Source organism: Stegostoma tigrinum, chromosome 5 (assembly GCF_030684315.1).
Source record: "Stegostoma tigrinum isolate sSteTig4 chromosome 5, sSteTig4.hap1, whole genome shotgun sequence".
Classification (NCBI taxonomy): Eukaryota; Metazoa; Chordata; class Chondrichthyes; order Orectolobiformes; family Stegostomatidae; genus Stegostoma; species Stegostoma tigrinum.
The window spans coordinates 121,918,615-121,933,362 of NC_081358.1; the positions used below are offsets into that span (position 1 = coordinate 121,918,615).

The 14,748-nt window shown below is 43.4% G+C and overlaps 1 protein-coding gene across 4 annotated transcripts in view; it reads left to right on the plus strand.

Moving 5' to 3' along the window:
* The first annotated feature begins 1,272 nt into the window (after nt 1-1,272).
* The window catches only part of stk3 (serine/threonine kinase 3 (STE20 homolog, yeast)), a 384,923-nt gene continuing 371,447 nt past the window's right edge, over nt 1,273-14,748 (plus strand). Inside the window, exon 1 of one of the 4 annotated variants that reach the window (XM_048529773.2) lies at nt 1,273-1,386. In XM_048529773.2, coding sequence (XP_048385730.1) covers nt 1,364-1,386 — 23 coding nt within the window. In that variant the 5' untranslated portion in view covers nt 1,273-1,363. The remainder of the gene's footprint in view (nt 1,387-14,748) is intronic. The other 3 variants (XM_048529774.2, XM_048529775.2, XM_059646254.1) reach the window with 3 other exon arrangements.

The following is a 14,748-nucleotide window of genomic DNA, read 5'->3' on the forward strand; positions in this document are numbered from 1 at the left end:
AGGAGCTGTTCTCTCCGAGACACCCTGGTGCACTCTTCCTTCACTCACAACAGCACCGTCCCCTGCAACCGCCATGGGTGTAACGTCTGCCCATTTACCTCTTCTCTCACTCAATCTAGTCTACTGCATTCGTTGCTCACAATGTGGTCTCCCCAAAGCGTAGGTTGGGCAGCCACTTCACAGAATATCTATGTTCTGCCTGCAAAAGTCACCCTGAGCTTCCAGTTGCCTGCCACTTTAATACATCACTGTTCCCTGGCTAACATCTCCATCTCAGGCTTGCTGCAGCATTCCAGCGAAGCTCAGAGCAAGCTGGAATAACAACACCTCAATTTCCACTTGGGGATGTTGAAGCCCTCCAGACTCAATATAGAGTTCAATAATTTCAGGGCCTGAACTTCCCCAGGTCCTCGCCCCTCACCGCACAAAGCAGGCCTTGTTACCACATAGTCTGCCATTGTGCGCTAGCTATTGTTAGCCGTTAGAAGCTATTCACCCTTCTAGCCAGATTGTTATCCACTCCTTTGTTTGTCCAACTGTCCTCTCTCTTCGGGCTCTATACGCATCTATGGTTTACTCCTTACGCTCTGCCCCCACTCTATCTTCTGCATATAAACCAACATTTTCCTGGCTACCATCAGTTGAGGAAGGGTCACCGGATCCGAAAAGTTAATTCTTCTTTCTCTTCACAGATGCTGCTGGACCCACTGAGCTTTTCCAGCAACTTCTGTTTTTTGTTTCTGATTTATAACATCCGCAGTTGTTCAGGATTTTATTTTGCTCACCGAAGATGGACATGTTGGTCAATCTGGGTGGGCACGGCCAGCTGCGGAGAGTGGTAACGTGATGACATCTCCCAGAATAAAGCCAGTCAGAGCTAGTTCGTTAAACCACCCGATGACTGAAGTTACGGGCATTTGTTTCCATGTGATTTCTCGTTAATATGTGCCCTTCAAATAACCAAACGGTTTAAAACGGAATCAAGGACTCCGCCAGCTACGAGCTACGACATCAAAGACTCTTAGACTCCACCGTGATTAGTCGCGGCTGCGCAGGAGGAAGAACAGTCTGTGACCAGAGAATCGTGACTGCCCAAACTGATTGACAGTTCGACGCTGCCACACAGACGGCACTTCTGGCACGATAGCGTTCCGACCAATGGGATGGTCGAGGAGGCGGGCTGAGGGCGGAGGAGGACGGCGCCGGTGTCACCAGCTGCCGTTTTGGAGGAGGAAGGTTTGGGGTGGGGTGGGGAGGGGAGGGGAGGGGAGGGGGAGAGAGGCGCGTGCAGTGACGTCAGGCGAGTCGAGCATGGCGGTTTGAAACTGTAACCGTCGCACGTTTAAAAGGCGTCACCGTAGTGATGGAGCCGTCGGCGCCCAGAAGGTAGTGACAACCCCTTTCGGAGACGTCGAGGGGGCGGTGGGGGTAGAGGCAGAGGCGGGTCGTTTGATGCATTAAATGCAGTGGTTGTTTACAGGAAGAAGATGAAACTTTTACAGAGTTTTTTCTTCTCTCTACTCACTCAGTTTATGTTTGTACGTGTTGTTCCCGAAGTCAGTTCAGAAGGGCATCGAAGTTCCAGTGTTTTTAAATACTGCTTGTTGTTTTCCAACTAGAAGTGACTATCATTGTAGGCTTGTTTTTAAAATTGTTTTGTTTCTGGTCTTGGTGAAATGGTGTCGAGGGGAGCTTTAAAAACATGAATATTTGGGAGGAAGTTAATTCGGGGAGATTATGTTCCTGATTTCTAGTACTGGAGTTGATCCTGAATTTCTCTTTTTGATTTCCCTTATCGCCGGGGATAACTTTACGATGTTGTAATGCTTTGCAACACACTGTCATTACATTTCTTTGGGAAAAGAAAGAGTAAATTTGTTGTGCAGTAGTTCAGGTCCCCAAGATGTCACAGACCACAGTGCACCTTTTTTTGAAGATTTGTCAATGACACTGTTTTCCTTGGGGGCGGGGGGGGAAGGAAAGAGTTCTAGAAATTAAAAATCTGATACTAATGATTAGAACCTGCTCTTGGTGATTTGGTGATAACAAGGTGTTGAGCTGGATGAACACTGCAGGCCAAGCAGCGTCTTAGGAGCAGGAAAGCTGATGTTTCAGGCCTAGACCCTTCATCAGCAATGCATCTTCTACCTCAATTCCATGCTCCTTGCCCTAACCTTTTCTCTCTTGAGGATCAAACATTTAAATAGTCCAGCCTTGAATATAATCAATTCATATCCTGAACTTCCTTGGGTAGAAAATAGCTGTGTGTGTGTGATCTCCTCAACTGCTGCTGCTGCTGTGTTCTAAATTCCCCAAAAGACCTCTTGAGTTTACCCTGCCAAGCCCCTGCAAAATCTTGTATGTTTCCAGGAGGTAACTTCTCCATTCTACTGAAACTGCAGATTGTCCCAAGTTGCTTAGCCTCTTGGCAGAATACAGCTTTCCCATCCTAAAAATTAACCTATTTGAATCTTCTTTACTTCTTTCTTAGACATGGAAATCAAAACTGTACTATACTTTGTACAGTCTTGCCAAAGCTCTACATAGTACAATTGTAACAAGACTTCCATATGCAATTTCCTAGCAATAAAGGCCAGTGTACCATTTGCCTTCCTAATTGCCTGATGTATATGCATCCTCTGTGTTCCTTGTATGAGGATACCTGAGTACAGGTGAATATCAACATTTACCAGTCTGATGCTTAATAAAAATATTCTGCCTTTCTACTCTGACCAAAATGAATAACCTCAAACTTTGCCACATAATGTTCCAGCTGCTTTTGTTGCCCATCCAAGCTGTTGGCATCTCTTTGCAGCCTGTTTTGGTCATCCTGACAACTTATCATCACCTAGTTTTCTATCAGAAGTAAATTTGGGTATTAAGTCCTCACTTAAAATTTAGATTGTTTTCCTGAAAATCATTGGTTCCCAGAGAATAGAACAGTACAGGCCCTTCGAAGCAGATGTTAAATCTGTATTTTGGTTTTGTAGGACCTACCTTATCCTAAAAGTCTAGCAATAATACTACTAGGCCATTGCCTCACTAATGTAAGTACTTCTTAAACGTTATGAGGATTTCTACACAGTTACAAGCTGTGTTCCAGATTCCCATCTCCTTCTGGAGTTACCTTATACCCAAGGCCCCATCTTTGATCCCTCCACCAAGGGGAAATGTTCCTTTTCTACCTTATCTATGTCTCTCATAATTTTATGCATCTCAATCATGACCCCCTTCTGTTTCCTCTACTCTGAGGAAAACTCACCCAGTCTATTCAATCTCTACTCATAACTAAAACTTTCCAATCCAGATAACATTGTAAAAAACCTCCTTTGCAGCCTCTCCAGTCCAAACATAGCCTTTGTTAAATGGGAATTCCAAAATTGCACAGTATGGTCTATGCCGTTTCAACATAACCGTCCTGGTGGATAAGAACAACAAGTTCCCACTGATCCTTGGTACTACACAAGGTCCTTCCCTTCATAACAAAAAAATGCTGGCGATCACAGTGGGACAGGCAGCATTCATGGACAGAAAGCATGCTAATGTTTTGAGTCAAGGTGACTCTTCAGACCTGAAGTGAAATGTCGATGGGGCAAAATTTTTGCAGTAGTTTGGGGGTGGGGTGGGGAAAGGATGTTGATAGTTCACATTAAGTGATTCTCATGTGAGATCACTTAATCTGAACTATTAACATCCTTTGATAACAAGGTGTGGAGCTGAATGAGCACAGCATGCCACGCAGCATAGACCCTCCTGAAACATCAGCGTTCCTGCTCCTAAGATGCTGCTTGGCCTGCTGTGTTCATCCAGCGCCACTCCTTGTTATCTCAGATTCTCCAGCATCTGCAGTTCCTATTATCTCTATCACCATCCTTTTATTGAGTTCAAATTGCTGCTAACAGCCTATCCTTATTCTCCTATAATCTAGGGCAATCCTCCTCATTATTTACCACCTCATTCATTTGTCCTTCAGTCTGAAAAATGATTTTTTACCATGACTACCTTAAACAATATTTAACCAAACTGACACTGACTCGCCTGCTCCACGAATCTTTATTTTATTAATCAGTTTCTGACATCGTATTTTCTCAGTACTTTAAATCTGTATGAGCAATATCTGCTACTTTCCCTTCAAAACTTTTCTCTGGTATTGCATCAAAAAATTATTAGATTGATCAAACATAGAACATAGAACATTACAGCACAGTACAGGCCCTTCGGCCTTCGATGTTGTGCCGACCTGTCATACCAATCTGAAGCCCATCTAACGTACACTATTCCATGCACGTCCATATGCTTGTCCAATGACGACTTAAATGTACCTAAAGTTGGCGAATCTACTACCGTTGCAGGCAAAGCGTTCCATTCCCTTACTACTCTCTGAGTAAAGAAACTACCTCTGACATCTGTCCTATATCTTTCACCCCTCAATTTAAAGCTATTCCCCCTCGTGCTCGCTGTCACCATCCTAGGAAAAAGGATCTCCTTATCCACCCTATCCAACCCTCTGATTATTTTATATGTCTCAATTAAGTCACCTCTCAACCTTCTTCTCTCTAATGAAAACAGCCTCAAGTCCCTGAGCCTTTCCTCGTAAGACCTTCCCTCCATACGAGGCAACATCCTAGTAAATCTCCTCTGCACCCTTTCCAAAGCTTCCACATCCTTCTTCTAATGCGGTGACCAGAACTGTACGCAATACTCGAAGTGCGGCCGCACCAGAGTTTTGTACAGCTTCTCCATAACCTCTTGGTTCTGGAACTCGATCCCTCTATTAATAAAAGCTAAAACACTGTACGCCTTCTTAACAGCCCTGTCAACCTGGGTGGCAACTTTCAAGGATCTGTGTACATGAACACCGAGATCTCTCTGCTCATCTACACTGCTAAGAATCTTACCTTTGCCTTTTGTAAATCTGTTCTAGATGTCCTTAATTAAGTGTCTCCAACTGCTACTTCAACTAGTGCATTTTTGCGTAAAATTGTATTGCCATAATTTTCAGGTTGAGTGCATTTTTCTATTTTTTACATTTTATCACTAAATTGGTGTGGGTGATATTGCAGGTTGTTCAGCTCAGTAGACTTTGTTGGTATTTTACCTTCACTCAAACCTCCTCCCATTCTGTTAAATCTCATACAATCAGAATACCTTTCTATTCCTTTCTCTCCTGTGTGCTTATCTCGCTATTCCTGAAATACATCTTTATTGTTTGTCTAAATCACTCTAAGTAACTTCCCTGAATACATACCCGAATCCCTGAGTCTCCCTTTACCATGGTACCTTTAAGTGTATTTGCCTTCTCCTGTTCCATTTGCTGAAGTGTGTTCCAAGAATGATTCTGCAGCCTTTTCTGAAAACTTCCACACGCTTTACATTGCTGCTTTGTGATTCTACTTTACCATTTGTAAGTGCTTACAAGATCCTTCCAGAGCTTTCAGTTGCCTGCCATTTCAACGCATGTGTTCCAGTTCTAACATTGTGATCTCAGGACTACTACGTGCTCCAGCAAAACTGAAGAAAGGGTGAAGGAACAGCACCTCATCTTCCGCTGTGGTAGTTTACAGCCTTCAGGACTCAACATTTGAGTTTAATAATTAAAGAATGTGAGCACCCCTGTGTGCTTAGGTCCTGTTTTGTACGGTTTGCTCCCAGCACAGCCAACCCATTTCAAACTATACACACTTCTTGTTAGCACCCTCCCAAGTATTTATCTCCATCTCGGCTGATCATCAGCAATCACTTTGTTTACCATCTTTTATGTTCTCTCTCAGCACTGTCTTCATGTATTTTGTTCACTCTGTCCCCTATCCCATCCCTTACATCAGCATGTAAACTGCCCTTTTTGATGATGCTATGGCTTTAAAAGATGACTTTTGTCCTTTGTTTTAATGAAGAGAGGTTGCGACAGAGCAGTCTACTCCAAGCCAATAAAGTAAACAGCTTGTGAGGCCTCAGGTTTTTATTTTAAAAAGTTAAAACAATAGGAACAGCATGAATAGGTACATCAGGCTCTGACAGAACTACTGAGGTCTTGAAGTTGGATGTGGATGCTGTTATTCCTCTCCCTGTTGCAGCTTAAAAACTGTGAGAATTGTATGAGAAACAATCTATTTTACAAAATTTGCCCTTACTCAGTGTGTGTTGGTGGAATGTTACTATATTGGAACAGTTGCTGTTTAGTAGTTTAATAATCCGTTATTCTGTTAAGTTTTCCAATAGAGTTGTGATTCCAATTATTTTTTGTTTGTATTTTAATTAATTATAGAATAAGGTAAAGTATGTTTTGCTTAAAGCTGACTAGCGTAGCCAATTGAGTTACATCTGGTACACAGCACCTTACACTTTCCTTTCAAATAATATAGAAGCTAGGCTCTAGGCTGTGACCTTGATACATTTGGAGGGGGTTTGGTCTGGCCCATAGCACCTTTCCAACCTGCATTCAGATCTGATGAAGGGTCACTGGACTTGAAATGTGAACTGTTTCTTTCTCTATAGGTGCTGTCAGACTTGCTGAGTTTCTCCAGTAGTTTCTGTTTGTGTTTCAGATTTTCAACATCCGCAGTTCTTTGATTTATCTCACAAGATCTTTGCTTGAGAGAAGATGCTATTTTGGTTTCTGAAACATGTATGGATCAATATTAACTCATTTAACAATAGAATGGATGTGTAATTTCCATTTTAGAGCTGCCTGGAAAAATGTTCTCAACAATTTGATGTTATGTGGAATGAGACATCTTTCAGTAGCAGATAAAGAGAGCTGGTTTATTTTGAGCAAAGCAGATGTCAGCAATCACACAATTACTGGGCTCTTTCCTTTTCTACAAGACATCTTGACAGACTTAAAGAAGTCAAATTTGACTTAACGTTAACTGCTCCTAGGCCTGTTGAGTATTTCTAGTACTTTCTATATTTTTCAAGCTTCCAAATCACAATATTTTGCTTTTTAATTACCACTATTCTCTACCTTTTCTTCCGTCCTTGCTGTTGACAAACCAACTGAATCAAATAGAATAAATTGATTTTCATGTTTATAAAATGATAAAACAGGAAACTTTATACCTGTATTTCACGTGTTTTATACTAAGCATATATTTACTATTTGAATCCCTTGAGATTTTGTTTTCTTGTGGGTGCCAGATTTGATTCTGCTAATCCATCTAGCCTGCACATTCATGGACTCTATTGACAGGTTAAATGGATTATGTGACCCTGGACTTTGTTAGTTGCTTCACATTTCTATGCTCTAAAGTTGCCAGCGCTCTATCACTTGATAGTGAACTGAACATAAGGATCTCAAAAGTAGGTATGATGAAATGTTGAATAAGGAAGTATGGAACAACAACAACCTGACTGAGAATGCCAATCTGTGAAACTACTCAAACGTCCTGTGGTGATGGAGCTTGGTGTGGATGAACCTATGAGGTTGGCAGTGTTACCATTATGTACAATGCAGCAACAAACATTGTTTCACCATGACTAAGAAGTCTGGCCTGAGCCTGTGTCAAGACCCAAAGTACCCATGTAAAAGCACAGTGAAACACGACACTGATGGAAACATCAGAAAAAAGTTGGTGGTGCCTTCTCTCAGATGCATCTGGAGAATCATAATGCAAGATTGAGCAACCACTGGGAAAGGTTGAAGTATGAGGCAAGTAGATCCTCTGAAGATTTCCCAAAGATTGTGGATTGATGACTTACCTGCAGTGAGATAGAGTATTTGGAGGCATGAAAGTGTAGTGAGTAAGAAAAGACTACATGGCTTATCTGCCATTTGACATGATCATGGCTGGTCTAATATTTCTACCCAATACTGTGTGCTAAGCTCTTATAGCCCCTTATTTTGTAACTATGTCCCTTAGTTTGAGATCACCATGCCCCCACACTAGTCAAAAGACCTCGTAATCTATCCTGTCAAGTGCCCTAAGAATCTTGCATCTTTCAACAAGAGCAGGTCAGAGGCTAGGGGTCTTGCAGTGAGTAACGCACCTTTTGACAATTTTGAAGATAAAGCAGCTGGCTTGGTTAGAACCACACGCACAAACATTCAGTCCCTTTGCCACTGACACTCAGCAGCAGTATATGCCATCTGCAGCATGAACTGCAGAAATTCCTTAAGACTCCATGGACAGCACTTTGCAAATGAATGACAGCTACTGTTGAGAAGAACAATGGCAGCAGATATATGGAGATACCGTCATTTGCAAGCTCCCCTTCAAGCCACTCACCATCCAGACTTAGAACATAGAACATAGAACATAGAACAGTACAGCACAGAACAGGCCCTTCAGCCCACAATGTTGTGCCGACCATTGATCCTCATGTAAGCACCCTCAAATTTCTGTGACCATATACATGTCCAACAGTCTCTTAAATGACCCCAATGACCTTGCTTCCACAACTGCTGCTGGCAACGCATTCCATGCTCTCACAACTCTCTGCGTAAAGAACCTGCCTCTGACATCCCCTCGATACTTTCCACCAACCAGCTTAAAACTATGACCCCTCGTGCTAGCCATTTCTGCCCTGGGAAATAGTCTCTGGCTATCAACTCTATCTCTGCCTCTCATTATCTTGTATACCTCAATTAGGTCCCCTCTCCTCCTCCTTTTCTCCAATGAAAAGAGACCGAGCTCAGTCAACCTCTCTTCATAAGATAAGCCCTCCAGTCCAGGCAGCATCCTGGTAAACCTCCTCTGAACCCTCTCCAAAGCATCCACATCTTTCCTATAATAGGGCGCCCAGAACTGGACGCAGTATCCCAAGTGCGGTCTAACCAAAGTTTTATAGAGCTGCAACAAGATCTCACGACTCTTAAACTCAATCCCCCTGTTAATGAAAGCCAAAACACCATATGCTTTCTTAACAACCCTGTCCACTTGGGTGGCCATTTTAAGGGATCTGTGTATCTGCACACCAAGATCCCTCTGTTCCTCCACGCTGCCAAGAATCCTATCCTTAATCCAGTACTCAGCTTTCAAATTCGACCTTCCAAAATGCATCACCTCGCATTTATCCAGGTTGAACTCCATCTGCCACCTCTCAGCCCATCTCTGCATCCTGTCAATGTCCCGCTGCAGCCTACAACAGCCCTCTACACTGTCAACGACACCTCCGACCTTTGTGTCGTCTGCAAACTTGCTGACCCATCCTTCAATTCCCTCGTCCAAGTCATTAATAAAAATTACAAACAGTAGAGGCCCAAGGACAGAGCCCTGTGGAACTCCACTCACCACTGACTTCCAGGCAGAATATTTTCCTTCTACTACCACTCGCTGTCTTCTGTTGGCCAGCCAATTCTGTATCCAAGCAGCTAAGTTCCCCTGTATCCCATTCCTCCTGACCTTCTGAATGAGCCTACCATGGGGAACCTTATCAAATGCCTCACTGAAGTCCATATACACCACATCCACAGCTCGACCCTCATCAACCTTTCTAGTCACATCCTCAAAAAACTCGATAAGGTTTGTAAGGCATGACCTACCCCTCACAAAGCCGTGTTGACTGTATTTGATCAAGCCATGCTCTTCCAGATGGTCATAAATCTTATCCCTCAGAATCCTTTCTAACACCTTGCAGACGACAGACGTGAGACTTACCGGTCTATAATTGCCGGGGATTTCCCTATTTCCTTTCTTGAAGAGAGGAATTACATTTGCCTCTCTCCAGTCCTCAGGTACGACTCCAGTGGAGAGCGAGGATGCAAAGATCTTCGCAAGTGGCGAAGCAATTGCATTTCTCGCTTCCCAAAGCAGCCGAGGACAAATCTGATCCGGGCCTGGCGACTTGTCAATCTTAATGTTTGACAAAATTTTCAGCACATCAGCTTCGTCTATCTCTATCCATTCCAGCATGCACACCTGCTCTTCAAAGGTTTCATTCACTACAAAGTTGGTTTCTTTCGTAAAGACAGAAGCAAAAAACTCATTTAGGGCTTCCCCTACCTCCTCAGGCTCCACACACAAGTTCTCTATGCTATCCCTGATCGGCCCTACTCTTTCTTTGACCATTCTCTTATTCCTCACGTAAGTGTAAAATGCCTTTGTGTTCTCTCTAATCCGTTCTGCCAAGCCTTTCTCGTGCCCCCTCCTGGCTCTCCTCAGACCATTTTTGAGCTCCTTCCTTGCCTGCATGTAATCCTCTCTAGCTGAACTTGACCCTACCTTCGTCCACCTTATGTAAGCTACCTTCTTCCTTTTCACTAGAAGCTCCACCGCTCTCGTCATCCAAGGTTCCTTAATCTTACCCCTTCTTGCCTGTCTCAGAGGGACATATTTACTCATCACTCCCAACAACTGTTCCTTAAACAGTCTCCACATGTCTATAGTTCCCTTACCATGGAACAACTGCTCCCAGTCCATGCTTCCTAACTCATGTCTAATCGCATCATAGTTTCCTCTTCCCCAATTAAATATCCTCCCATTCTGCCTAATCCTCTCCTTCTCCATAGCTATGTAGAATGTGAGGCAGTTATGGTCACTATCACCAAAATGCTCTCCCACCACAAGATCTGATACCTGCCCCGGCTCATTTCCGAGCACCAAGTCTCGAATGGCCTCTCCCCTCGTCGGCCTGTCAACGTACTGCGTTAGGAAACCCTCCTGAACACACCTTACAAAAACAGCTCCATTCAAATCTTCTGCTCGAAGGAGGTTCCAATCAATATTAGGAAAGTTAAAGTCACCCATTACAACAACCCTACTGCGTGCACACTTTTCCAAAATCTGTCGACCTATGCTTTCTTCAATCTCCCTGCTGCTATTGGGGGGCCTGTAGTAAACCCCTAACGAGGTGACTACTCCCTTGCTGTTCCTAATTTCCACCCATACTGACTCAGTAGGCAGATCTTCCTCGACAATGGAAGCTTCTGTAGCTGTGATACCCTCTCTGATTAGTAGCACTACACCCCCTCCTCTTTTTCCCCCCTCCCTATTCTTTTTAAATGTTCTAAACCCTGGAACATCCAGCAACCATTCCTGCCCATGAGAAACCCATGTCTCTGTTATGGCCACAACATCATAGCACCAGGTACTGATCCATGCTCTAAGTTCATCACTTTTATTCCTGATACTCCTTGCATTAAAGCAAACACACTTTAACCGATCCCTTGGTTCCTTCCCAGGAAAATCCTTCCCACTAGCTGGTCTACCTCTTGCTACTGCCTCACCTGCATCAACGCTCACCTCTCGTATACAGCTCAGGTTCCCACCCCCCTGCCATACTAGTTTAAACCCTCTCGAACTACTCGAGCAAACCTCCCACCCAGGACATTGGTCCCCTTCCAGTTCAGATGCAACCCGTCCTTCTTGTACAGGTCCCACCTTCCCCAGAAGGCATCCCAATTATCAACATATCTGAAGCCCTCCCTCCTACACCAGCTGCGTAGCCACGTGTTCAGCTGCGCCCGCTCCCTGTTCCTCACCTCGCTATCTCGTGGCACCGGTAGTAAACCAGAGAACACTACTCTGTTCGTCCTGCTCTGCAGCTTCCATCCTAACTCCCTGAAATCACTTTTTATATCCTCAAACCTATTTCTGGCGATATCATTTGTGCCAATATGTAACACGATTTCTGGCTGTTCGCCCTCCCCTTTTAGAACTTTATACACCCGATCGGAGACGTCCCGGACCCTGGCACCAGGGAGGCAACATACCTTCCGGGAATCCCGATCTTGCCCACAAAATCTCCTGTCGATTCCCCTAACTATTGAGTCCCCTACCACGAGTACTTTTCTATTCTGCCCCCTTCCCTTCTTTGCCACAGTGTCAGGCTCAGTGCCAGAGAACTGACTACTATGGCTTTCCTCTGGTAGGTCATCCCCCCCAGCAGTATCCAAAACGGTATACTTATTGCTGAGGGGAATGCCCACAGGGGATCTCTGCACTGTCTGTCTGTCCCCTTTCCTCCCCCTAACTGTAACCCATCTATCCTCGTCCTGAGCCTTAGGAGTGACCAACTCCCGATAACTCCTCTCAATTACCCCCTCTGCCTCCCGAATGATCCGTAGTTGGAAGTATATTATTGTTTTTTAAGTGGCACTGGGGCAAATTCGTGGAATTCCCTCCCTAAGGGCATTGTGGATCTACCTAGAGTGCATGGACTGCAGCAGTTCAAGAAGGCAGCTCACAACCACCTTCTCAAGGGCAACTAATGATGGGTACTAAATGCTGGCCAGCTAGCAAGGCCATGGTCCCTGAATGAGGCTTTAAAGTAACACTCACTATTTTTCTAAGCTGTAATGAATAAAGGCCTAAACTGTTTGATAGGTAAACCTATTATACTCTGACCTCCTCCACCCGCGCCCACCCCCCCCCCCCCCGCACTTCCAAGTCACTTGCATATTTGGTAAGTAATTGAAGCTGTATACTTATTTCCAACCTAAAAAGTACCATTTCTGTCTTCTGCGTGTTAGCCAATCCTTGATATATGCTCCTACATTACTCCTAATACTTTAAGCTCTTATCTTATCCAGGTAACCTTTAATGTGGCACCTTGTTGAATGCATTCTGGAAATCCAAATACACTACATCCATCTTTGTCACCTCTGCTTGTTATATCCTCAAAGATCTGTACAAAACTTGTCAAGCACAATTTCACTTTAACAAAACTATCTTGGCATTGTTTGATAGAGCTCCACTTTTCTAAATGTCCTGTCATATCTTCCTAAATAATGGACCCTTGCATTTCCAAGTGACAGATGTTAGGCTAACTGTTTCCTGCTTTCTGTTTCCCTCCTTGATGAGTAGCATCGCATTAACAGTTTTCAATTCTCTCGAGTCCTCCAGAATTGAGTGAGTTTTGGAATATTTTGATCAATGCCTCCACTGTCTCTGCAGCTACTTCCTTTAAAACCTTGGCATGAAGGCCATCAGGTCCTGGTGACTTGTCTGCCTTCAATCATTTTGTTGCCCCTTGTGACCTCTTGTTTTGGACTTCCTTGACCACATGAAACATCATCCCTGCGCCCACCTTGCCCAGTCCTGACAGAACTATATATGTTTCAATGCAGTCCCCTCATTCTGCCCAACTCAGGTGTATATAAAAACTGAAAGTAGGGGTTCTAAGGAAGGGTCACTGGATCCAAAACATTAACTATTTTTTTCCTGCACAGGTCCTGCCACACCTGCTGAGCTTTTCCAGCAACTTTTTTTTGTTCCAGTGAATATAGGCCCATTCAACTGATCTGTCCTCATAAGACAAATCTGCTTTCATCTGGTGAATCTTCACTGCACTCCATCAATGACATGTATTTTCTTTAGTAATGAGACCAAAACTGCACCTAATAAATTCTTCATGTATGGTCTTGCTAAGGCCCTGTAATGAGATGAGAGACTGCTATAAGACTTCCTTGCTTCTGCAGTCCAAACCCTCTTGCAATGAAGAGCAATATACTATTTGCCTTCCTAACTGCTTGCTGCACTTGCATGCATACTTTCAGTAATCAGTATACAGTGTCACCCAGACTCTTTGTACATTAGGATTTCCCAATCTATCACCATTTATACAGTGCTCTGCTAGTTCATATTTCCTACCAAAATAGAAGATGGATAGGGAAGGAGACTCTGAACGTTCAGGAATGGAATGGTCATTGGGGAAGGAGGTGGGATGGTGAGCATATTTGCAGCCATGATTCCAGGGTTCTTAAGCATGTTTTGGGGTTCAGTATTATCTGAAATCTGCAATCCTTAATTGTGGTTCTAACCTGATAAAACAAGATTGCGTAATATTCAAGACTCTACACATCAGAAAAACATTTGATGAAAGCATATGTCAATGCTGCTGCTCTTGCTAAAACATCTTTATATCACTTAGTATTTCAGATGTCCAGTTCTTGCAGTAAGTTACCCCTTGGGTTTTCTGGCAGTGACATCACAGGTACTGTGTGTGTGCGATGTCTATACCCCTCGTTGCAGTTCCAGTAAATAAAGCTATTCACATTTTCTGGTTTATCTTAATTTGCCCTGTGTGGTCCCTCTGAACAAACCTTAATAAATTTTCGAAAAGATATTTCCCTTTCATAAGGAAAAGTGACTAGTCAGTGCAGATCAGTAACATTGCAAATTATTCAGTAAAAATGGTTATTTCTACCGATTTAAATTATATCATCAGCGTTTTTGATTTTTGACTTTTAAATATCTGATTGTATTTTCTTAGTAATGGATTTAAGCATTGTCATCATAACAAGTATTAGAGTAATTGTCTACAGTTTCCTGTTCTCTAACTCTATTTGTAAATTGCGGGGATGCATTTGAGGCTTTGCCGTCAACTTAGATTTCCTGAGTCTGGCTAATTTTTAGTAGATTACAGTGAATGCATCCACTATCTCTGCAGCCACAGAACCCTTAGATTCAAGGGACTCAACAACTTGTAACTCCATGAGTTTTCTCAGTAACTTTTCTCTAGTGACCGTGAATATTTTCTCCCTTCCTCTTTTTCAAAGACTCTGCCATTCCCTTTATATCCCATTATTAATTCTCCAGTCTCAGCTTCTGAAGGACCAATATTTGCTTTAGTAACTGTTTTACTTTTTGTATATTTATAGAAACTCTTAAGATTAGATTAGATTCCCTACAGTGTGGAAACAGGCCCTTCGGCCCAACAAGTCCACACCGCACCTTGGAGCATCCCATCCCCCTATAACGCACAGACCCCTGAACACTAAGGGCAATTTAGCATGGCCAATCCACCTAACCTGCACATCTTTGGACTGTGGGTCGAAACCGGAGCACCCAGGGGAAGCCCACACAGACA